At 40.4% G+C, this 24,427-nt stretch overlaps 1 protein-coding gene and 1 pseudogene across 1 annotated transcript; one reads left to right on the top strand and one right to left on the bottom strand.

The window, feature by feature from the left end:
- Window positions 1–16,748: 16,748 nt before the first annotated feature.
- Window positions 16,749–17,361, bottom strand: PATE2 (prostate and testis expressed 2). Its single transcript, XM_060017103.1, has 2 exons — window positions 17,244–17,361; window positions 16,749–16,885 (listed from the first exon to the last, which is right to left on the bottom strand). Exons 1-2 carry the CDS (start codon window positions 17,359–17,361, stop codon window positions 16,749–16,751), a joined length of 255 nt encoding a protein of 84 aa, XP_059873086.1.
- A 4,040-nt stretch (window positions 17,362–21,401) lies between these two features.
- Window positions 21,402–23,640, top strand: LOC132429355 (prostate and testis expressed protein 3-like; annotated as a pseudogene).
- The last annotated feature ends 787 nt before the right edge of the window (window positions 23,641–24,427 follow it).

The following is a 24,427-nucleotide window of genomic DNA, read 5'->3' as shown; positions in this document are numbered from 1 at the left end:
CATCCCATCACCCCAGCTATTGCCTTCCAGTCCAGAGCTCTGATAGTAGCCCACCAACTTTAGGAGTGATGAGTTCAGATGGGAGGCTCCTGCAAGCCACCCCAAGCAACAGTCCCCAACCTATTTTCTAGGACTGCAGTCACAATGGATGCTCATCATGTGTCCTTCCTACTACAGGCTTCTGGGACTTTGACGTGTCAGGCTGGAGAAGAGGGAGTAGAGGTTATACTGCCCCCTAGCTGTGCGTTCTGTCTGTTCTTGCTTACCCAAAAAAACCCAAGTACAATGCCCACCAGAATGATAACACTGACTTTAACTTCATACAGTTTTCTTCAGAAGTTCATTTGGAAGTGGCTGACACTTGCAAACATGACACTGTGGGATCCATTATCTCTATTTCCCCAGGCCAAGAGTGAAGCAGGTGTGCTTCTTCTAGTTTTCCATAGTAGCTTTGACCTCCTAGCCAGAAGAGATGTCAGAAACCTCAGCCAGCAGGAGCCACTCTCTGCAAGTGTCATCTGCCCAGAGAGGACAGTGGGCTATAGGGCCTGCAGCTAAAGCTCTGGTTTGGGATGAGGAAGAACCTAGCAGGGGTGGTGGCTGAAAGAGTGGCCTGTTAAACCTTACCTGCCACAAAGGCTTAGATTGGGCTTGTGTGTTCCTGTTCCCAAGATCAGGAACAGTTTCTTCTAGAATGACCTTTGAAGATGGAGGCTCAGGTTCAGAGCAGACTGTCCGGTTTTCCTTGGTGAGTGAACATCAAGGATGTTCACTGAGCTCTGTAATTGTTCCTGGGTGAGACTGGACCCCAGTCTACAATTCTGGATGGTCACAGTCTACGAAACAGTCAGAGGATGCATAGAGCCCAAAAAGCTGGCATTTAATGGCTAGGGAGGCTCTCTTTGTGTCTCCTCTTCATTTATAGAGTTCCCAACTCTTGGAGAATGTTGGCAACCCACCAGAGCCCTTCTAGATGTTCCAAACTTCTGGAAATTGGCAGTGTTCTCTAGGTGGCTTGGGAGGGGAAGAGGAAGTAGTTGGCTAAAAGGAAGGAGAGAGCCTGCAGGGAGTGTCAGGATTCTGGGGAGACAACCTATTTCCCAGCCAAGCCTAGGTCAGGCAAAATTTCCCAAGCTTTAGCACACTGTAACAGGAACTTGGTCCATTACTCAATGATCTTCTGAAGGCTCCAGATCATGTGAACTCATATATTACCCTCCAGTAGAGGGGAGAATCAAAATCTCCCTCACTCATACTACAGTTGGTGATGGGAGCCAGGAACTCAGCAAGAGAGTAGTAGAGAGCTTCTGCCTCAGAAGGAGGGAAGAGAAGGCACTGCCCTCTAATCAGGAAGTCCCCTGATACTGTTCAAAAACTGCCATCAAGATTTCCACTGCTTGCCTCCCCAGGTTCTCCCATGTACCTGCCTTTGCTGTCACTGGCAATCTCTCTGCCTCCCCTTCCTTACTCTCTTTTCTTCACAGTGCCTTTGCTTTCTCATTCAAAGAGGTCACTCTTCCCATCCAATCTTGATTGGGAGATAGATAGTACCGGGTAAGAAGAATCTCTTTATCTCTACATGGTAGCCAATTGTGAAGGCTCCTATTACTGTGAACAACATGTTCATCCTGGATTAGCTGGCTTCTCTCTCCATTTCCACAGAGGCCATTTAGATCACAAGCATCTTACAATTTAGATAATATTTGTTATATGAATTTAGAGTAAAGACTTCCTGGGAGGTTTTGAATGTATCAGATAAAGAAATGAAATAGAAACTATTACACTGTGTTTCAGAAAATTTATGTATCTAGATGAGCAACCTATTCTGCTACCCCATCACCCTGCACATATGGTAACACCAACACAGTCACCTCTCTGACTCCTGATTCATTTGGGGATATAATATTATTTAATCCTCTTGCTATCTCTCTTCACCCATAGAGAGCAATATAGAAATCCCCTGCCTACAATGGTGGTCTTCGCAAAGCAATGTAGTAGATTCAAAACTTCAGCTCATACTTTTGCAGCCAATCGTGGGCTTTCAAATTACAGAATATTTATTTAAAAAATAATGGTATTGACATCAGTATCATGGCGAATTGAGATGCATCCTTTGTCTCTCCCCTTCGATCAGTTAAACATCTACAACTCAACAGAGCAGCTCATCCCAACACACTCAGGATGCCAGAAAACCCATACATATTTATATCTAAAAGATGGAATACAAAGAGGAGGCAGAACCAGGGCAACAGCACAAGTGTTGCTTACAATCCTGGGTCCCTGGCCACTTTGGCTGAGCCTGCAGCCCTAGAGAACCTGGTAGCATCAGGAGAGGTAGACACATGCCTCTGGCCCCACAGCTGCGGCGGTGCTCACAGACACAGGTAACTGAACAGCAGGGACAGAGGAGCCTGTGAACTCATCCCTCCAGCCACAGAGGCATCCACAATTCCGGTCCCTAGGACACCACCTACAGCAGTGGCTCCCACCAACCCAACAATACCCAAAATGGCAGAGGTATGCTGATCCCAGCTCCCTTCTTCCCCCACAGCAGTGGAGAGTGCAACTCAGGAGATCCAAGCTGCAGTGGAAGTGCCTGCCATCCCTGTGCCCTAGGAGGTGAGGCCAGTGACACTGGCAATAGTAAGACACCAATAACTCCAGAGGCACAAGCAGCATTAAGGCAGACACTGGGCTACAGCCGTGACAGAGTGCAGACTCTCAAACATAACCAGAGGCAGTTCAGGTGCAAGAAACCCCAAAAACTTGTACTATAGTGCCACTTATTGCAAAACAAAAGAGAGACCTCTAATTTCTAACCTGTTGAATCATTAGAATCAAGTTAAAAAAAATAAAAGCTTAATCTAAAGAAGAAAGGTGATTGCTTCTTCAAATGTACTGGCAGAGAAACAACTTATCAAGCACCATGAAGAACCACAGTAATACACAAAAAGAAAATGAAAATTTTCCAGAAATCAAACTTAAAGTCACAGAATATTACAGTCTAACTGATAGAGAATTCAAAATAGCTGTCATGAAATTCAATGAGCTACAAGCAAGGCAATTCAATGAGCTCAGGAATAAAATTAATGAACAGAAGTAATACTTTACCAGAGATTGAAACTCTAAGAAAGAAGCAAGCAGAAATTATTCTGGAGCTGAAGAACTCAATAAACAAGATGGACAATGCATTAGAAAGCATTGGAAATAGAGCAGATCATATGGAAGACAGAATTAGCAAGCTAGAAGATAGAAATCTAGAAATGATACAGGTAGAAGAGGAAAGAAAATTAAGATCTAAAAAAAAAAAAAATGAGGAAAGTCTACAAGAGCTATCCAACTCTTTTAGGAAGGGCAACATTAGGGTAATGGCTACCCCAAAAGGAGAAGAGAGGGAGAAGGGAGGAGAGAGTTTATTTAAAGAAATAATACCTGAAACTTCCTAAACCTGGCAAGGAACCAGATATACAAGTCCGTGAAGCTAAGAGAACACCTTATTACTTCAATGCAAAAAGACCATCTCCAAGACAAAACTGTCAAAAGTCAAAGACAAAGAAAGAATTTGAAAGTCAGCCAAGGAAAAAAAGGATGATAACCTACGAAGAGACAGCCCCTGCCACCCCCACCACATTAGGCCATCAGCAAATTTCTCAGCCGAAATTCTATAGGCCAGGAGGGAGTAGAATGACGTTCTCAAAATACTGAAAGATAAAAACTGTTGGCCAAGAATTCTCTATCCAGCAAAGTTATCCTTTAGATATGAAGGAGAAATAAAGGCATTCCCAGACAAACAAAAGCTGAGGGAGTTCATCAATATTACTAGACCTGCCCCACAAGAAATGTTGAAAAGAGCTCTTCTACCAGAAATAAAAAGGCAAAAGTGCACAAAACTTTGAGGAAGGTGATAACTAGAGAGACAGAATCAGAAAATTGCAACTCTTATATCACAAAACATTTTAAACACTTTATTATAGCATAAAGGTTAAAAGGGGGGAAAAAGCAGAAAACATAACTATAGCTACTCCAATTTGGTAATGAATAACATAAAAAGGGATAATTTGAGACAACAAAAACATAAAAGGGGAAGAGGAAAAGAATGAAACCCATGTAGGCAAATGAAGATGCTATCAGCAGAAAAGGACTATTTTACTTATGAGATGTTTTTTACAAACATCAGGGTAAACACAAAATATAAATCTACAGCAGAGACACAAAATATTTTTTTAAAAAAGATGAAACTGAGAAAAACATTATAGAAAACCACCAAACTAAAATAGCAAAGAGAAACAGGAGGAAAAAGAAAAAATAGAGATACACAGCAACCAGAAAACAAAAGACAAATGATCACCCAAAATGTAAATGGATTGAATGTACCAATCAAAATACAGAGAGCTGTTGGATGGATGAAAAAACAGACGCAACTATGTGCTACCTCCAGAAGACCCATCTCAGCTCTAAAGGAAAACACAGTCTCAAAGTGAAGGGATGGAAGATGATATTCCAAGCAAATGGTAGTCAAAAAAAAAAAAAAGTGGGTGTAGCCATACTCATATAAGACAAAAATAGACTTCAAATCAAAAAATATAACCAGAGGCAAACACAGACATTATAGAATGATAAAGGGAACAATCCATCAAGAAGACATAACATTTATTAATATATATGCACCTAACATAGGAGCACCAAAATACATAAAGAAAATATTAACAGATACAAAGGGAGAAGTTAAGAGCAACACAACCATAGTAGGGGACTTTTACATCCTATTTAAATCGATGGATAGATCATCCAGACAGAAAGTGGATAAGGTAAGAGCAGCCTTAAATGAAACATCTGATCCAATGGATTTGATAGATTTGTATAGAACATACCATTCAAATGCAGCAGAATACACATTCCTCTCAAGTGCACATGAACTTTCTCAAAGAAAGACTGTATGTTGGAACACAAAACAAGTCTTAATAAATTTAAGAAGATTGAAATCATACCAAGCATCTTTTCCAATCAAAGTCATATGAAACTAGAAATCAATTACATGAAGAAAGCTAGAAAAATAACAAATATGTGGAGACTGAACAACATGTTTTTGAACAACTATTGGGTCAATGAAGATATCAAAGAAGAAATCAAAAAAATACCTAAAGGCAAATAAAAATGAAAACCTAAAATCTATGGGAGGCAGCAAATGTAGTACTAGAGGGACGTTTATACCCATAGAGGTCTATGAAAGAAAGAAGAAAAATCTCAAATAGACAAGCTAATCTTACACCTAAGGGAACTAGAAAAGAAGAAAGCAAAGCCCAAAGTCAGTATAAGGGAGGAAATAAAGATCAGAGCACAAATAAATGAAACAGAGACTAAAAAGACAACAGAAAATATTGATCAAATAGCTGGTTCTTTGAAAAGATAAACAAATTGACAAGACTTTAGCTAGACTCACTAAGAAAAAATAGAGGAGGCCTGATAAATGAAATAAGAAATGAAAGAGGAGAAATAGCAATGGATACCACAGAAATACAAAGAATAATAAGAGAATATTATAAAGAGCTATATGCCAATAAAAGATAAAACTAGAAGAAATCGACAAATTCTTAGAATTGTACAGCTTTTCAAGACTGAATCATGAAGAAATAGAAAAACAAAATAGCACTCAAGAAACAAAAATGTCCAGGACCAGACTGCTTCACAGGTGAATTTTAATAAACATTCAAAGAAGATTTAATATGTATTCTTCTCAAACCCTTCCAAAAAATTGAAGAGGCAGGAACACTCCCTAATTTTATGAGACCAACATTACCTTGATACCAAAACTAGAGAAGGACAACACAAAAAGGAAAAATATAAGCCAATATCTTTGATGGACATAGATACAAAAATCCTAAAACAAAATATTAGCCAACCAAATACTGTAATGTATTACTGTATACATTAAAAGGGTCATATACCATGATCAAGTGATTTATTCCAGGGATGCAAGGATGGTTCAACATCTGCAAATCAATCAATATGATACACTACATTAACAAAATCAAGGATAAAAATCACATGATCATATCAATAGATCCAAAAAAAGCATTTGACAAGATTCAAAAAAATCTTATGATAAAAAAAAAACCTCTCAATAAAATGGGTATAGAAGGAACAAACCTCAACATAATAAAGGCCATATATGACAAGCCCACAGCTAACCTAATACTCAATGGTGAAAAACTGAAAACTACCTCTCTAGAATCAGGAACAAGACAAGAATTTTCACTCTTACCACTCTTATTCAACACAGTATTGGAAGTCCTAGCCAGAGCAATTAGGCAAGAAAAAGAAACAAAATGCATTCAAATTGGAAAAGAAGAAGTAAAATTGTCAATATTTGCAGATGACATGATTTCATGTATAGAAAATCCTGAAGACTCCACCAAAAAACTATTAGAAACAATAAATGAATACAGTGAAGTTGCAGGGTACAAAATCAACCTACAAAAAAATCTTGCATTTCTATATGCTAACAATGAGATATCAGAAAAGAAATTAAGAAAACAATCCCATTTACAATTACAGAAAAAGAATAAAACACCACAAAATAACTTTAACCAAGGAGGTGAAAGACCTGTATACTGAAAACTAAAGACATTGTTGAAACTGAAGAAGACACAAAAAATGGAAAGGTGTTTCATACTCATTGATTGGAAGCATTAACATTGTTAAAATGTCCATATAACCTAAAACAATCTACAGATTCAATGCAATCCCTATCAAAATTCCAAGGACATTTTTCACAGAAATATAACAAAAAATTCTAAAATTTATATGGAACCACAAGAGTCCAAATAACAAGCAATCCTGAGAAAAAAAGAACAAAGCTGGAGGTATTACACTCCCTGATTTCAAACTATATTACAAAGCTACAGTAATCAAAACATCATGGTATTGGCAGAAAAACAGATACTTCGATCAATGAAGCAGAATTGAGAGCCCAGAAATAAAGCCAGACATATATGAACAATTAATTACAATGAAGGAGCAAAGAGCATACAATGGAGAAAGGTGTTGGGAAAATTGGACAGCCACATGCACACACACAAAAAAACAACCCCCCAAACAAAACAAAAACTGGACCACTATCTTACACCCTACACAAAAATCAACCCAAAATGGATTGAAGACTTGAATGTAAGCCCTGAAACCATAAAACTTTTAGAAGAAAACAATATGCTCTTTGACATTGGTCTCAGCAATCTTTCTGGCTATGACTCCTCAGGCAAGGGAAACAAAAGCAAAAATAAACAAATGAGACTACTAAATATTCTGCACAGCAAAGGAAAACATCAGCAAAACAAAAAGACAACCTAATGAATGGGAAAAGATATTTGCAAATCATATATCCAACACAGTGTTAACATCCAAAACATAAAGAACTCAACAACAACAACTCGATTGAAAAATGGGCAAAGGAACTGAACAGATATTTTTCCAAGGGCATACAGATGGCCAACAGACACATGAAAAGATGTTCAACATCATTAATTATTAGGGAAATGCAAATCAAACCCACAATGAGATATCATCTCACACCCATGAATGTGCTATTATCAAAATAGAATGATTATTATCAAAAAAGCAAGAAATAGCAAGTGTTGGAGAGTATGTGGAGAAAAGGGAACCCCTTATACAATGTTGCTAGGAATGTAATCAGTGTAGCCACACTGGAAAACAGTATGGATCGTCCTCAAAAAAATTAAGAATAGAATTACCATTACCATATGATTCACCTATTCCACTTCTGGGTATTTATCCAAAAAATACAAAAACAGTAATTTGAAAAGGTATATGCACCCAATGTTCATCTAGGTATTATTTACATTAGCCAAGTTATGGAAACAGCCTAAGTGCCCATCAGTGGAAGAACGGATAAAGAAAATGTGGTATGTGTGTATACACACACACACACACACACACACACACACACACACAATGGAATACTACTCAGCCTTTAAAAAAGATGAAATCTTGCCATTTTTTGTAACAACACAGATGGGTCTTAAGGGTATTATGCTAAGAGAAATGTCAGATGGAAAAAGACAAATACTATATGATTTCACTCATAGATGGAATAGTAAAAACAAATAAAAACCAAAATCACTACAAACCCAACCAAACAAAACAAACATGGAGATACAGAGAACAGAGTACAGTTGACCCTTGAACAACAAGGGTTTGAATCGTGTGGGTCCACTTATTCTCAGATTCTTTTCACTAAATACTTACTACAATACCACACAATGCACTGTTGGCTGAATCCCCGAATGTGGAATTTCCTATAAGGAAGCCTGACTGTAAAGTTATATGTGGAGTTTTGACTGGTGGAGGGTTGTTGTCCCAATGCTCACATTGTTCAAGGGTCACCTGTAGTAGTTACCAGAGAGGAAGGGGCAGCCGGAGGGCGAAATGGGTATAGGGAGCTAACTGTATGATGAAGAGAAACTAAATTTTTGGTGGTGAGCACACTGTAGTATGCACAGAAGTAGAAATATACTGTTGTACACATGAAAGTAATATAATGTTGTAAACCAAGGTTGCCTCAATAAAAAAAAAAATCAAAAAATAAAATTAAAAAGAAGAAAATAAAAAGAGAGCATTCACGGCCTTTTTATGCACCTGAGCTTCTAGGCAGGGTTTGAAACAGGAGGAGGAATACGGAAGCCCTTGTAACACTGAGCATATTCATGAAAAATGTGTCCTCATAGTTGATGGAACTCCATGAGGTTACAATTCATTTAGTAGGATGTTTATCTTTGAAAATCGATGTTTACATTTGGGATAAGATCGTTTACAACTAAACTCCCCATGATTGAGGGGGCTTTGCCTCATCTTGTATTGCTGGGAAGATTTCAAAGGTAATAGGTTTTGAGGAGCTGAAACCACTCGCTGAACTTTGGGCTGGCTTTAGAGAGCTAAAGGTCATCCCAGACTGTCCTCCTGAAACACATCCTCAAGCCCGTAGCAATGTGGGCCAATGCGTTGCTTCAGAAACAAAATTCTATGGGTTGCCAAGTACTGCCATCAGACTGCTGGGGAGGGAGCAGGCCTAACAGAGTATTAATTAACACTCAATTACACAACCATCAACAAATATATTGGATGCTTCCCATCTGATAGATATTGGGGAATTGTTTGAGGTGCTGGGGTTGCTACTAAGAACAATAGAAGGAGGGGGTAAATAGTGCTTTGAAGAAGGATTCAGAGGAACAGAGGAAGGGATTTAGATTTCCATCTAAAATGGAACTGGAGGATATGTAACGAAGAATCTCACGCATGCTCCCTGAGAAGAACAGAACTTACTGAGACTGATTTCCCATAAGTGCCTGATTTACAGAAGGTTGAGACTTACCTCTTGACCAATGAACATCCAGCAGGAATCTCTCCCCATCCTCAAGCCAATGAACTTACTGCTTGGACTCTGGCTGGACTTACCCCTCTTTGTACTCATTGCCCATAAATACAGCTCACCCCAAACCCTCAACAAACATGCCTGTATCTTGCTACAGTATACATTTTCCGAATTGCAATTCCTCTGCTCTTCCTGAATAAACTCAATTTCTGGTCATTCAAACTTGCTTCGGTTTACCTCTTAATTTAGGTTGACAGAACAAAGCTAGGATCTGGGTCATATGCGTGAGAGGGCCACCTGGGATAGATTTCACTTTCCTTCTCTTTCCATTGGACTATGGAGCTAGCCATATTTAGCATGTATTGCAAAAATTTCGTTTGGGTTTTTCCATAAGATGGTACAGAAAACCCGAATGAACTTTTTTGGCCAACCCAATGGTTTGCATTTTTGCTCCACCTATGCCAGACACTCCATAAAGTCTGATATATTCATCCAGCCCTGAAAGGTGGTATTGTTAGGAATAAAGGAACTGGGCCTTCGTACATTAACTTCTTTATTGAGGCCCATTTTATGGTAGCAGTATCATATCAGTTTAAAATAATGCTCCTATGAATTCTGGGTTCAAATGACAGCTCTACTGTAATATGCGACTTTACCAAAGTATATTAACTTTCTGTACTTCATAAGGTTGCAGTAAGAATAAAATGAGTTAATGTGTGTCAACGGCTTAGATCAGCACTTGGCACAAGAAAATGCTCATTACCTATTTAATGTAAAAATTATAATTATAGTAAATTTTATTACATCAAGAAGGACAGTGGCTGAGGAGTCCCAGAGGGTGACCAGCATCCAATGAACCAGAGCCTATTGTGGAAACAAGACTGCACTGAGAAGCAGTTATAGGATTAAACTGAATTAGGAGTGAATATAAGACTAAACCTCCTTTACTCTCAAATATAGTTACAAGAGGAGCCCTTTGAATAGGACGTTTTCAGGAAGTGCAGAAACAAACCTTAGAGAGGAGTACTTTGAACTGCTGCTGGATCAAACTGCTAAAATGTGGCAACGTGTGCTCTCTTGAGCCAGAGGGTGGCCAAGTGTGAGAAAGCCTCCGGGCCTGTGCTACACTCTGCCTGTGGCTTCAAAGCAGCCAATGCCTCAGGGTAGATGGCCAGTCTTCAACAGCCCTAGAATAGAAACTTGGTTTCATGGATAATATTAGAGAAAGTACACTTAACTTCTGGCCGCCTGCTGGAAGAAAACCCAAAATATCTTTTCTTATATGCTGAGGTTAGATAAATTATTGCAGAGACCATGCAAATAGGAAACATAGGAACATAGCTGGGAAATTCAGGACTCATGGGAGAAGATTTCTGAGGCTTTTAACAGCAAAATATTACTGTAGAAGCTTAGATTTCATAAGATACAAGGGGAGCTCCTAGAAAATTCTCACTGTTAATACAGTGAATTTAAGAGGAGGAAGATAGAAGAAACGCTATGTTGGTTGACAGGAGAAATCTGAAGTCTCTCAAGTTGACATTCTGAACCCAAAGCTCAGCCTAGCTGAGAGGCACTGAAGTACGTGTGGCCCAGCAGCCCAAGTCCTGCACGCAGTTGCAGAGGCTTCTAAGACTGGGAAAAGTGGTACCAGGAAAAGCTCTGTTTTACCTTTCATGTGATTTTTCTCTTTTGTCTCCTTCAGGAACCAACCCGACCCCATTCCAGCCTGGGTAACCTTCTGTCCAGGAATAAAATGAGATTTGGTATAAAACAAAAGAAAATTAAAATAATGTAGTAATAGGCAGGGTTTTACATTTTAAAACAGAGTATGCAACATGACAATAAGCCAGGGAATTATTCTGAGAAAGAGTTTTCCAAATTCCTTTACCTTTCATTTATGATGGAACCTGGGAGCCACCTATTGGACAGTTCTCCTATGGTATAAAGGGAATGCCTCACCCCACCCCCGTCAACCTACAATGCCTGTGATAAGAGAGGGTGGGGGCAGGGGAGAGGGAGCAGAACATCACAGTGTCTCAAATGCCTGTTGCTAAGAGGCGGAGAAAAATTCACTGCACTGACTGTGGTGATTTGTTTGGATTACAAGGGAACTTAGGTTGCTGCTACTCAATGAAGAGAAGAAGAACTTTTTTTGAAAACCACAGGATATGCTGGAACATCCTTAGTACTCTCTTGTCCAACAGACTTGTTCAATAGAAACCTGCAACAATACAATAAGGACAAAACCACCAAGGGTTCAGATCTTACAGGAATGAAGGCTGGACTATGCCATCAGGTCAAGAACCCTGTCCAGCTGAGACACTGGCAGAAGTGAGAGAAGGTGGAGCAGACACTGTGAATGCATCTGTGAGCATTATGCTCAGCCTCACGTCCAGTTACAGGAGTGGGGCCTTCAGCGAAGATTTTACATTGCTTGCTCATTTCAAGGCTCTCTCTTGACTCCCACCAGAAACAGCCCTGGGGGTAGCTATTCCTAGTTTGGGGTGATAATATGACTGAATCCCTATCATCTTCCAAGGTTGTAATGGGAAGTTTCTCATTCCCCGTGCTGGGAATGCAGTTTCCACCTAAATGAAGGAGAATGGATGCTGAGAGGTAAAGGTGGTGGAGTGTACTGGTTTTCTTCCATTTACCCCTTTCAGATCAATTCTCTACCCTTCTCCATCCTGCTCTCTGACCCACTGGAGATTCTTCTTTTTTTTCCTTATTTCCACAATCCTTTCTTTGACAACAATAGACAATCATGGTAACAGGTCTTTAGGGAGCTTTATTCTCTTTAGGTATTCAACTAAAGATACAACAGCTAAGGGAAAATTACAATCTTTATATTATGTGGGGGGTTTTTTTTGATGGTTTTGATTTACCATACAAAAACATTTACTTCTGTATGTGGTCAAATGTATCAATCTTTTCTTTGGCCTCACCATGCAGCTTGTGGGATCTTAGTTCCCCGACCAGGGATCAAACCCTGGCAGTGAAAGCACCAAGTCCTAACCACTGGACTGACAGGGAATTTCCAAATCTATCAATTTTGTCCTGTTTTGTGACTGATGCCATGATTAGAAAAGTTCCCTCTATCACTAGATTATATAAATATTTCTAAATATCTTTAATATAATAGTGAGCTTAGAATGAGAGAGAGCTTTGGGATTGTATAAATACTGGATTCAATTCCAGCTCTGCCATTAACTAGTTGTAACAGACTGTATTTTCCAAAGATGGCTACAACAGTATCTCCCATATCACAAACTCTTCTACAACTTACCTACTCTCCAATCAAAAGTGGAACCTGGGCTTCCCTGGTGGCGCAGTGGTTGAGAGTCCACCTGCCGATGCAGGGGACACGGGTTCATGCCCGGGTCCAGGAAGATCCCACATGCCGCGGAGCGGCTGGGCCCGTGAGCCATGGCCGCTGAGCCTGCGCGTCCGGAGCCTGTGCTCCGCAACGGGAGAGGCCACAGCAGTGAGAGGCCCGCGTACCGAAAAAAAAAAAAAAAAAGTGGAACCTGGCGAGGCTTGTGATTCACTTATAACCAACAGAATGTAGCAGAAGTGATGATGCACGACTTCCAAATGTGATGCAACTTCCACCTTGTTAGAATATACACTTGCCTTTAGAGCCCCTAAGCTTCTGTGTAAGGAGCCTGGGCCTCCATGCAGTACAGGGGTCCAAGTCATATGGAGTCCATATGTAGGTGTTCTGACCAACAGCCCCAGGTGACATCACAACTTATACGAGTATCAACTGCAAAAATGTAGACGTGAAGACACCTCTGAATAATTCCAGTCTCCCACTCTCGAGTCACCTCCAGCCTTCAAGTCTCTCCAGCTGCGGTCGTAGACATCATGCAGCAGAGACAAGCCATCCCTACTACCTACTTTCTGAATTGCTGACCCACAGTACTAGTGAACACAATCATTTTTTATGCATCAATAATAACTGGAAAATTGTGTGATACTTGTTGAGTTAACCCAATTAGCTTCTGGGCAACCTCTTCTTCAGGTTTTTCATCTATTACATTGTTTTACAATACTAGCTACTTCATAGGAAGTTGTGAAGATTAAATGAGACCATTTATGAAAAGTACAAAACACGTGTCTATTGCACACTAAGAGGTCAAACAGTAATAGTCACAACAATTAAGAAGTAAGGATTTTATTACATTTAAATCTTTAATATACGTGAAAATTATTTTGATTTAATGCATAAGGTTGCATGTATTATGTACCAGTCAACTCCAAATTAACCTTTAGATTAGTAGGCAAATTACTGTCTTTAAAATGATATGTGAAGAAAAAATTTGCATATATGAAAAAAGAGCTTATGCTTATTTCAGGATTGATACTTGGTGTGCTATCATGGGGGTAAAGAAATTTTCACCTAGGTCTTATTCTGTTCATTTGTTCAAGTTGGAAAATGGAAACAGGAAGAATATCCCAAGATGGGGTAAACCAAGAGAAAATTCTCTCCAAGATTACAGCAATTTTATCTAGGCTGTAAGGAAGCCTAATAAAAAAGATTCTCCCTATTCGTGAGGAGCTAATTCACACACTACGTGCACTGTCACTCAGAGGCACCAAAATGTAACTGCATTTTCTAACCCAACCTCATCTTGTTTTATTTTATATTTAAAAAAATTTTTTTAATTAAAAAAATTTTTTTTGAAATTTTTGCCCACACCACACGGCTTGTGGGATCTTAGTTCCCTGACCAGGGATCGAACCTGTGCACTCGGCAGTGAAAGCTCAGCATCCTAACCACTGGACTGCTGGGGAATTTCCTCATCTTATTTTAGAGCTCCATGCCCTATGATGGCAGAAAACACTTGGTCTTCTCAGCTTAAAATTTAGAGGGGGAGTAAAGAAAGCAGGGAGGTCAGGGGAAATGTTAACAGTAACATGGTCTCAACTGGAGACTGGCTTTAGTCAGAGCCCATGGAAAAGCTCTGGCACAAAAATTGCACTGCAGGCTTTTTCCAACCTGCCTGCCTCTGGCACAAGCTGCACATGCAGCTTGATGGAAGGAGTCGGCCATTTGTTGGCTGAGGTCTTTGCTCTAGTTGGGAGTTCAGCATCCAGGCGAGGCAGCTCCCATCTGGCAGAGGGCAAATCTCCAGAGAAGTAAATAGCTGTGAATTGTCATAAGCCAACACTCAATGCAGCTGGGTCGCAGATGCACTGATTAGCAAAAAGGATTTGGGCAGGGCACCAAAATCAAATCAAAATCATCCACTACATAATGTAATATTCAATGCTCTATTGCTGAGAATGCCAACGCTTGTTCTTGAAAGATCAAGGAAAGATTTTATAATTAGAAACTTCTTGTTCAACAAAGCCAAGTTTTGTCTAAACAATGATTCACAAATATTTTTAAAGTCTATTTTGAAACCCAGTGAAAAACAATGATCTCTCTCTCTATTTTTTTTCTAAATGATGTTTCCCAACCCCATGATTCAATGGGTGAGAGAGCCCACATACAGCCAGAAATAAAAATATGTTGTTTCCCCTAAATGTCCATCGACAGATGATGGATAAAGAAGATCTGGTACTATACACAATGGAATATTACTCAGCCATTAAAAAAATGAAATAATGCCATTTTCAGGAACATGGATGCACCTAGAGATTATCATACTAAGAGAAGTCAGAAAAAGAAAGACAAATAACATATGCTATCACTTGTATGTGGAATCTAAAATATGACACAAATGAACATATCTATGAAACAGAAACAGACTCACAGATACAGAAAACAGACTTGTGGTTGCCAAGGGGGAGTGGGGTGGGGAAGAGATGGGTTGGAAGTTTGGGATTAGCAGATGCAAACTATTATATATAGGATGGATAAACAACAAGGTCCTACTGTATAGCACAGGGAACTATATTCAATATCCTGTGATAAACCATAATGGAAAAGAATATGAAAAAGAACATATATATGTATAACTGAATCACTTTGCTGTACAGCAGAAATTAAAACATTGTAAATCGACTATACTTCAATAAAATTTTTAAAAATATATGTTGCTTCCCTAACTCAAAATATCCATGTTACATTGGCTTTTCCAACCTGCCTGCCTATTTTGAAAAAGTTATCTACATGTCTTTCTTCATCCCAGCTAAAATCCCAGATGAGAATTCCTCAGGAAGGATTATATTTTCAGGCGCAGACAAAGGCAGAGAGTACACCAAACTCTTCAAGTAGAGGGGTAATTGTTTTACTGTAAGAATTTCATGTGGCATAGTAAGGGAGAAAAATGATCGTGGAAATCCAGGACCAAGAACTGTAGTAAGCTTCATTCACAAGAAGAGAAATGTCAGGGTTATTCTATACCCAGGGAAGCTTCATCACCTTGGCCACAGGTGGGTTGTTTCACCACCAACGCTACACAGTTTCTCTCTGTCTATTTGTTCCATTCCGTGTCACCTGCATCTCTTCCCACCCCTACTAGCTTCTGTTATAGCATCCCTTCTGTTTACTCATAACTGCATCATACATAGGACACCTTGTAACTGGAACACTACCACATGGCATCTCTATACATACTATTATCTTAACTTGCTTTATTATCAACATTTTTTTCACATTCTTATGAGAGGAGACTGACCAGCCATTCTGGCACAAGGTTTCCATTTCCAATTCAATAACCTAGTTCAACCATGTGCTACCTGGCTACCTGTCCAGGAAGGGCCATGATAACTCCACCCACACCAAACTGTTTCTCATATCTTAGTTTCCACAAACTGAAATGCCCCTAAAATTTTCCTTGATGCCTCATCCCTTTGCCTGTCCAGTTTTTTCCTGGACTGAGATTCCTCCTAAGAGCTCTACCAGAGAAAGATGTGGCTCACGTTGCCAGAAAATTGGGAAACTGGAGTTAGTCTTCTTTTATCTCCAAAACCCATGGGCAAAAGGAGAGTGCCAGGTGTCAGAGCTAATCAAGAGAGAATCCCAGCCCAGAGGAGTGGGTATGGACAAGGATAAAGTATGATCACAGAATTCCCAGGACGAGCTTGGGATTATTTTGACCCAAGTCTTTGCATTTCCATATAGGAGATAATAAATAACCAATTTAAAACACAACATTATTCATGGCAGCACCATCGTAAGAAAACCAAAACGCTGTGCGCGGGGATTTGCAAAACTTCCGTCTAGTGCTCCATCATTAATGAGAATCAGTTATCTCCTAGTAGCCTCCTTATGATGGCTACTCTTCACTACCAGCTGGCTTTCTCACTCTCTACCATTGGTTAGAAGTGGAGAGCAAAATACAGGTTTGGGGGAAAAGATAAGGGGGATGGTGAGTTGAAGAATAATCAAAAATCCAGCAGACATGCAGAACTAGACTCCCTCAGGGAGGTTGCAATCGTTTTTATGTTTGCAACAGATGAGCTCTGTCCTCTTTTCAAAACTTAAGAAGTTGATGTCCTCACAGTTGGTCATACACGACAGTTTTGAATAAAAATACATACTCCGCCCTGAGGAGGTGAAAGAAAGGGAATATAACTGTAACGACTCTGTTTTCTCCTACCATATTCCTAGGAATAACCTCTTTTCAGAGACTCACTGATCTTTCTCTAGACCCAAATGAGCTAAAAGACAGAGTCTATCAATTACTGACCCAGAGAGTGGATTTTATTTCCTAACTTATAAGGAACACTCACCTTTCCTTTCCTCAATGCTGTCTTAAGGAAAAGTCCATCTTTGCCCTACCCTCTGCAGGACCACCCCATCCTCACCCATCCTACTCACCCATGTATTCCATGGACAAAAGCAGGTAACTGTCTCTAAGGGGAAAAGGTGGTTGTTTCTCAGTCACTTTATACCCAACACTACCTTTTCTGGTAAGTAAGTAAATGTTTTCAACAGCACAGGTCTGGTGGTACTTCAGGGTGCAGGACCTCATGCCTTCATAGCATATCCCAAGATGATATTTTTTACATTTATAACACATCGTCGAAGGCTCTGCCAGACACAGAAAGAGGTGCTTAAAGGATGCAGTACGGAGAAGGTTCTCCAGGCCTGGGGGCTTCCCAACAGGAACTTACTATTGACTAGTGGTTCCCAACTTTTCTAGGGACCCTGATCCCTTTGATAATCTTGTGAAAGCTAACTTATACAGACATAAATCAAATATTGTATATAATCTCAAAAGGTTGGAGTCCCTGTAAAATTTATCTATGGTCCCCAAGTAATGAACCCCTTATCTAGCCTAATGATTTTGTCCAGTAATGGGGAAGAGGAAGCAAAGACGGGGACTTTAGCTTCCTTACTCCACGAAATGGACTAAATTGGTCTGGGAGAAGATCAAACTCCTAGGATTCTATAGTAGGAATGGATAACAGCTTTCTTAAAAGATGGAGGGGAAGGTTTACTACAAAAATGTCATCAATAACCTTTTTACCAAGGACTTTAGACTAGCTGTGGTCATACCTATCAGATGTTCAAGAAATTCACCTGTGGAAAGAAGAAGTTTCCCTGACATAATCACACATGCATCGGCCAAAGCCCCAAGAGCCAATTCTGGAAATTTCTCCTCCCCCCGCATCTTCCCATCTCTTAATCAACAACCAACCCTTCCTCTGTCTCCAGGACTTACCCTTACTCATGCAGACCAGAAAGACTATGCACAGCAGAAAGAGAACAAACATCCTGGGACTTTGGTCCTGTGCAGTTGCCTGTGGAAGGTACTGGTTGATCTCCCCCAGTGTTCTGCCCTTGGGCTCTTCAGCTAAATCATAAAATTTCAGTGACGAACAGTACCTCGATGTTCCCAGAACCAACCAAACCACCAACTGGAGTCTCAATGCCCCTAAGGCATCTATTTAAAAATTCTCCTCAATGATGAATATATATATATATATATATATATACACACACACACACACACACACACAGACACATATACACACACACACACACACATATATATATATATATATATATATATATATATACATTCTTTATTCATTATTGTATAGCTAAGCTTTGTGCTCTGTAAGTCAAATTTTTTCCCCACATTTTAACCTTTCAGATATTTCAAGACAGGATTTGGACACCTTAGTTCCTTTTAGCTCTCTTCACTAATCTCAGAATAATATCAGATTTGTCTTTGTCTCACTTAGACTGAAGCACCAGGAATTAAGTTCAGGATTCCAGGTATAGTCTGAATGTGGGGGAAACACTGAGTGCCCCTTCTGTGGTGTAGGAAAGGGACGTTTCAGCAGAAAGGTGAGATGTGCCTAGTTTGCCTTCAGGTGTTATTAACTAATTCATGGATTTTTTTAAAGCAAATATTTTCTACACACATACCAACTGCCAACATCACAAAAAGAGACGTCACCAAGTGAACCAGGCCACTAATCTGTGGCCTCACAAAGACTTGAGTCTAGTTAAGGAGACCACAAGTACATCAAGCACAGTTAGCTATGGGGGCCTAAATGAGAGACATTCAAAGCTGACTGCCTGACCAGGGAAGGCTTCCCTGAAGAAGGGATAGTTGAGCCGGACTTTGAAGGCTAGTGATGTGTTAGTTAGAAGAAGTGAATAGGGACAGGCGCCCAAAGGAACAGCAAATGTCAAAATACAGAGATGTCAGGCAACCTGACACACTGGGATGACAGCTGGTCAGGTGGTTCTAGAGACATGGGTGAGCAAGAAACTCAGAGAGATGCACCTTGTTGGAGGTGATGGCATATGGGTAAAGAGAGGGGCTCAAGGGGACAGTGCACTGCACTTGTTGCTGAGATTACTTTGTCCCAAGCACATAAAATGGGATCTCTTGCTCACTATTGTGCAATTGCAAGACATCAATGAAAAGAGTCATTTTTCCCAGGGCTGGAAAAGACATTAAAGTACCCACTCCTCTGTACCAAAACTGAATTCTAGAAAGGACATCTCCCTTTATCCCGAACTTAAGCTTGGTACACACATGGGTTCAGATCCTGGCTCTGCTGCTTGCCAACGTTGTGACTCTGGGTGAGTTACTGACGTTCAGAATCATTTTCATCATAGGATTGGTATTAGTAGTATTTTAAAGTCTGTGAAGAGAGAAAGCTCATATTTGTTAAGGTCCTGGAAACTATCAAGCACTAACTCCCTGCGCAGTGCTTAAAATTTCAGGAGAAGCCTGGGCCCTTTTGCTAGGGTAGGTGTCAGAAACTGAAGTCAAAAGGAGCCACACGCAGGAAAGGGCACCTGTGCGAGAGGCAGTGAGGTGGAGGCTGTAACTGTGGTTTTGGCATCCAAGGGCCAAGAGCCTGGCTGTGAGGATGATGTTGGGAGCATCCTGTCAGGTGTTAAGTTGCAGCAAGGCTTACATTTGGCTTTGGGTATTGGAAAAGATGGAAAGATTAATTACATTGTCTTCTAGAATGAACTTTGAAGACATAGTCAGCTTTAGAACAAACTGTTTCATTTGCTTTGGGTGGGTTAGCAGCTGGGAACTAGCTGAGCTCTGATTCACTGAGACTGGGTGAGAACTGGGTCCCATTCTCATAGCTCAAGCGTGAGGTCATCCATGAGCTGATGATGCTCAGTTTTATATCTCTACCTCAGACCTCTACTTTGAGTTCCAGATTCACATCCACAAATACACATTCTACTTTAGAAGGTTCACACATGCCACGAGACATTGTTTACAAGAGAAAATCTGATGGATGAGATACTGTGGTAGGATGAGAAGTAGATCAGAGAACCTCTTGCTTGGGTGGAGTTGCAAAATTCTACAATCCTAACTGAAAATAATCCCATAGAAAAGAGATTCAGAACTCAATGGGCCTTCCAGAAAATATCTGCCAAGGGGCACCTTGAAGGAAGAAGAATAGAAACTGGGCAAACCCTCTGTGGTTTAACCTAGAATTTTTTCTTCCTTTGCTATGATTCTAGACTCACTTGCTTTAAAGAGAGAGAAGAGAAAACAGGTGACAAATAAAGGCTCAGAAGTATGCCTTCTTGATAAGCCTTTGGAAAGTCCTGAAAAATGCTATCTAGTTTCCAACATCTTCTCCTGAAAGATGGAAGAATAGAAAATGAGATTCAAAGACTTCACAATCTTGATTGCCATTCTAGAATCAATTCTTTTCAAAGGAACAAATTCCCTCATGTTTAAGGCCTCTCTTCTTAGGCAGAGATGGGCTCCACACTCTGGTCATAGAAAAGGAACACTATAAATTTTGTGGCATTTGAGCTAAGACTTTATTTCACCGGATCTTTATCTGATATCTAAAAATGTCATACTTGAGATATTTTGATGAACATATTGTTCCTACAACTAAAGAACATGTCGTTAAAATGAATTCATGAGAGAAGATTCCTATTGCCTCTAGCCAAAGTACCATAAGCTCACTGATGGGTTTCAGAGACTGACAGTGCCAGAACTGGTCATAATTTTCCAGTGGTTTACCCACGGTGAACCTTACCTGAGTTAACTTTTGTAGAGACAGATACCTAAAGCATGGGCAAAACTGGCCAGATTCACAATATAAATTTCCTAAAGATCAAGCCATGTGATAATTCTAGAGATGATTTCACAGCCTACAAAGTAAACAGTCCCTGGCCTTGGAGAACAGATTTCTAGTAAAGTGAAAGAGTTCTGGGCTGAGAATCAGAAATTCTAGGTGGAAGGCCCAGCTTGGTCATAGATTATACACCTTTTCATCTCTTTCACTCTTCGTTTTCTCATCCATGAAGTGTGGAGCTAGGTGAGCTTTTTTTTGACTTATTCGTTGCTCTGCTCTTACACATGAAACTGTGCCTGGTCCATAAAAGCTCTCAATAAATATTAGTTGAATGTATGAATAAATCTCCAAGAGGCATTCAATCAAGATGGTTAAAAGTATGGCTTCTGGAACTAGAAAGTCTTGCTCTGAGTACTGGTGCTATAAGTCACTAGATATGTGATCTTGGGTAAGATGCTGGATCTCACCAAGCCTGTTTCCTCCTCTGTGAAACTGGGATAAGAATGATAATATCAAAGAAGAAAAACAAAGAAAAAAAAGAATGATAATATCATAACTGCATTAATAATAATTACTATGATGAACAGTATATAAAAAACAAAGTTAACTTCATGTAAGCTCCAACATTTATTAATTATCATTCTCTGCTGTGGGGTGGAGAGAGCATGAACTTGAGCTCCCAGAGGAAACCTTGTGTGATTGGTTCCCCTTAGGCATGAATAATCCCTGCCCTATGATGAAGAGGAAGGTTTCTTCTTGTGGCCTAAAGACTTGTGCTTGCAGACCCTGGCTTCTTTTCTTCCTGTATAACAGACTTCTCTGTCAGGATGGACAAACACTTCTTGTTGCTCTCATCCGTCTTCTGCTGCATTGCGGGTGAGTCACAGACTTGAGTGGGCTTCAGAGACAGGATCTAGGAAGCCCCATGGAACTCCATATGTGTAGTTGGCGTCCATGCGGGGCTGAGTCTTGACCACGTTTATACGGGAGGGGAAGCCAGCCTTCAGAATGCTCCCTGGGCCTCCATGCCAACTTGTCTGCCCTTTTCAACATTCTGCCATTCCCCGCCAAGGGCTCAAGCCGCTGTGGCTGCCCCATCATAGTGCTCCCCACTCTGTCCCTACCATTCCCCATAATCAAAACTCCTAGTGAGATTTTCCTCAGGACATCCTTTCCATTTATAAATCTGTATCCCATCTGCTGAGCCTACAATGAATAATTTTGTAGCTGGTTTTAGTGCTATCAAGGGTTTTTGATGCCCTTATCAGGGATTTTTATATTACAACAAGTGATTGCAGGAAAGAAAATACTGGATGCACTGGAATCAGACAGATTAAAAAATGTTTCAGTCACTGTCTTAAATTCTCTGTACCTCTGGTTGCTCACCTGAGAAATGGGGAAATCCCTACTTACAAGGCTTTTGTGAGGATTAAATCAGATACAAAGTAAGAGAACATGGCCCATATGAGATGCTCGATAAATGTTACTTTCTCACTTAGGTGCACCCAGGAGAGGTGTTTTTTTTTTTTTAAATTAAACCTGTATTTTGACCAGCTCACCCCACAGTACCACAAAAAGTGGCACTGACTATGATATAATTCATGAGGCCTTCACGATGATTCAGTTCCAAGTTAAAAACAGAGTATATCACCTAACAATATGTAAGCCGCCAATCTCAGAAATCCCATCGTAGTGATGCTAGCACAGGTAAAAGTTTAAAGCTCTCAGCCTCATTATCACACTCTTGTCTACCTACAGTGCTGCCAGGTAAACCAGGCCAGCATTAACAGAACCATTTTTAAGCCGGAAAGCCATTTAGCCAGAGGCTAAATCTTTGCTCAAAGTCACCAGGTTAAAAGGGCTGAAGTCAGGACCAGAAACCTTTAACTCTCACAGAGGCATTTCTCCGGGATGTGGAGTTGGTGAGAGATCCAGCTGCTTACTCCCGGATCCCAGCCACCAGCTCTTCACCCACCTGCGCACCACACCCCGCACCCCAGGCCTGGATAGGTCTAGCTTCTTCTAAGTCCCTGCCTCCCCTGGCCTCACACCAGCTCTGTGCTCTCCAGCAATGACACCCCTGAGATGCATAGCATGCCCCTTCGCACACAGACAGATCGCTGTAGAAGGGGCTTCGGTGTCTGTGCTGCTGAGAAGCATGAGACATGCGTGATCTTAAAGATCTTCCAGGGTAAGTTAGAGGAGGTGCTGTGAGATTCCTAGAAAATTCTTAGGAGAGTACTCCACCAATTTCCTATCTCAGACTAAGACCAACTCAAGAGAGGAATCAAAGTGCCGTATACCCCTGGGCATGGGTCCCTGTGCATGCAGACAGAAGAGGACCTGGGGAAATGAGACACGAGGAAGAAGCATCTGTACAAAGAGTTGAGGGTTGCCAGGGAACTTAGGCAAATAACCCCTGCAGGGGACCTGTGATTTCTTCATCTCCCTGCCTGAGTCCCCTTGGGAAGTACAAGATGGGAAGCCAACCCCAAACCTACCTCGGATGCCTAAATAAATTTTTACTGACAGGACTAGTGCCAGGTTTGACTTGTCTTTAAAGAACTTAGATCACTGGTTTATTTTCTATGATTTCTTCTTACTACAGATAACATCCTCCAGTTATCATATATGGTGTGTCAGAGATTCTGCAGAGAATTGACATACGATCTCAACGATGAACTTATGTTCATACATGCTGCAACTACAATTATTGTAACTTCAAAAATCTAAAATATTTTTTCTCCAAAGTTGTCCCTTTAAAATGTTATTGATGTTTCTCTGCCTTCAGTCTGCCTGCCCTTGCTTTTCTGCCCTGTGTGTCCTGGAAGGATCCCAGCTCTCTCTGTAATTCAGTGTTATCCTTCCTGGTGCCTCAAGCTTGGTTCCTACCTCAGTCGGAGGATAATGATTCTGAACAACAGATTTCTCCCATTACAGGGTCTGGCATTTCTGTACTTCAAGAGGCCTCCCCCAAGAGGCCCAGTAGAAAACTTTAAAACAAGACCATTCTAGATCCTTGTGATTATCTTAGATAGTGGAGGCGGACTAGAAATTCTTATTATGGCTATAATTAAGCAGAAATAGCAACAAAACAGACGGTGGACACTCAAGATTTTCCTCTATTGGCAAAAAGTTATTTTCCCCCGTGGACAGTGTCCATCTCACACTCAGTCATGATTTTCTTAGCATTTACATGGTGTCTCCATATACAATGTAAGAAACAGCAAATAAAGAATTTCCTGCCTCTATGACATTCACAGTTCACACATAGCCACTTCTAGGCCTGTCAAGATGTACATTCAGGATATATTACAACTCTCATTTCTTCCTATTCCTCTTCTAGTCTTCTCAATTCCTTTCCTCTTTTGCCACCCACCTCTACTCTGACCTCCCCGGCAATGAACACAATGACTATACAAATTCTCCCTCTTCTGAATACCCAAGTCACTTTATGGGTACTTTTTTTTTTTTGACACTCTTTCACAAAAATGAATCATTTCTCTGTTTGTCTAATTTGCCCTAGTATGTTATAAATCACAGCTAGAACATGTGCCTTGT

The sequence above is a fragment of the Delphinus delphis genome, chromosome 8, assembly GCF_949987515.2.
Source record: "Delphinus delphis chromosome 8, mDelDel1.2, whole genome shotgun sequence".
NCBI classification, from domain to species: Eukaryota; Metazoa; Chordata; class Mammalia; order Artiodactyla; family Delphinidae; genus Delphinus; species Delphinus delphis.
This window is presented reverse-complemented; position numbering and strand designations above follow the sequence as displayed.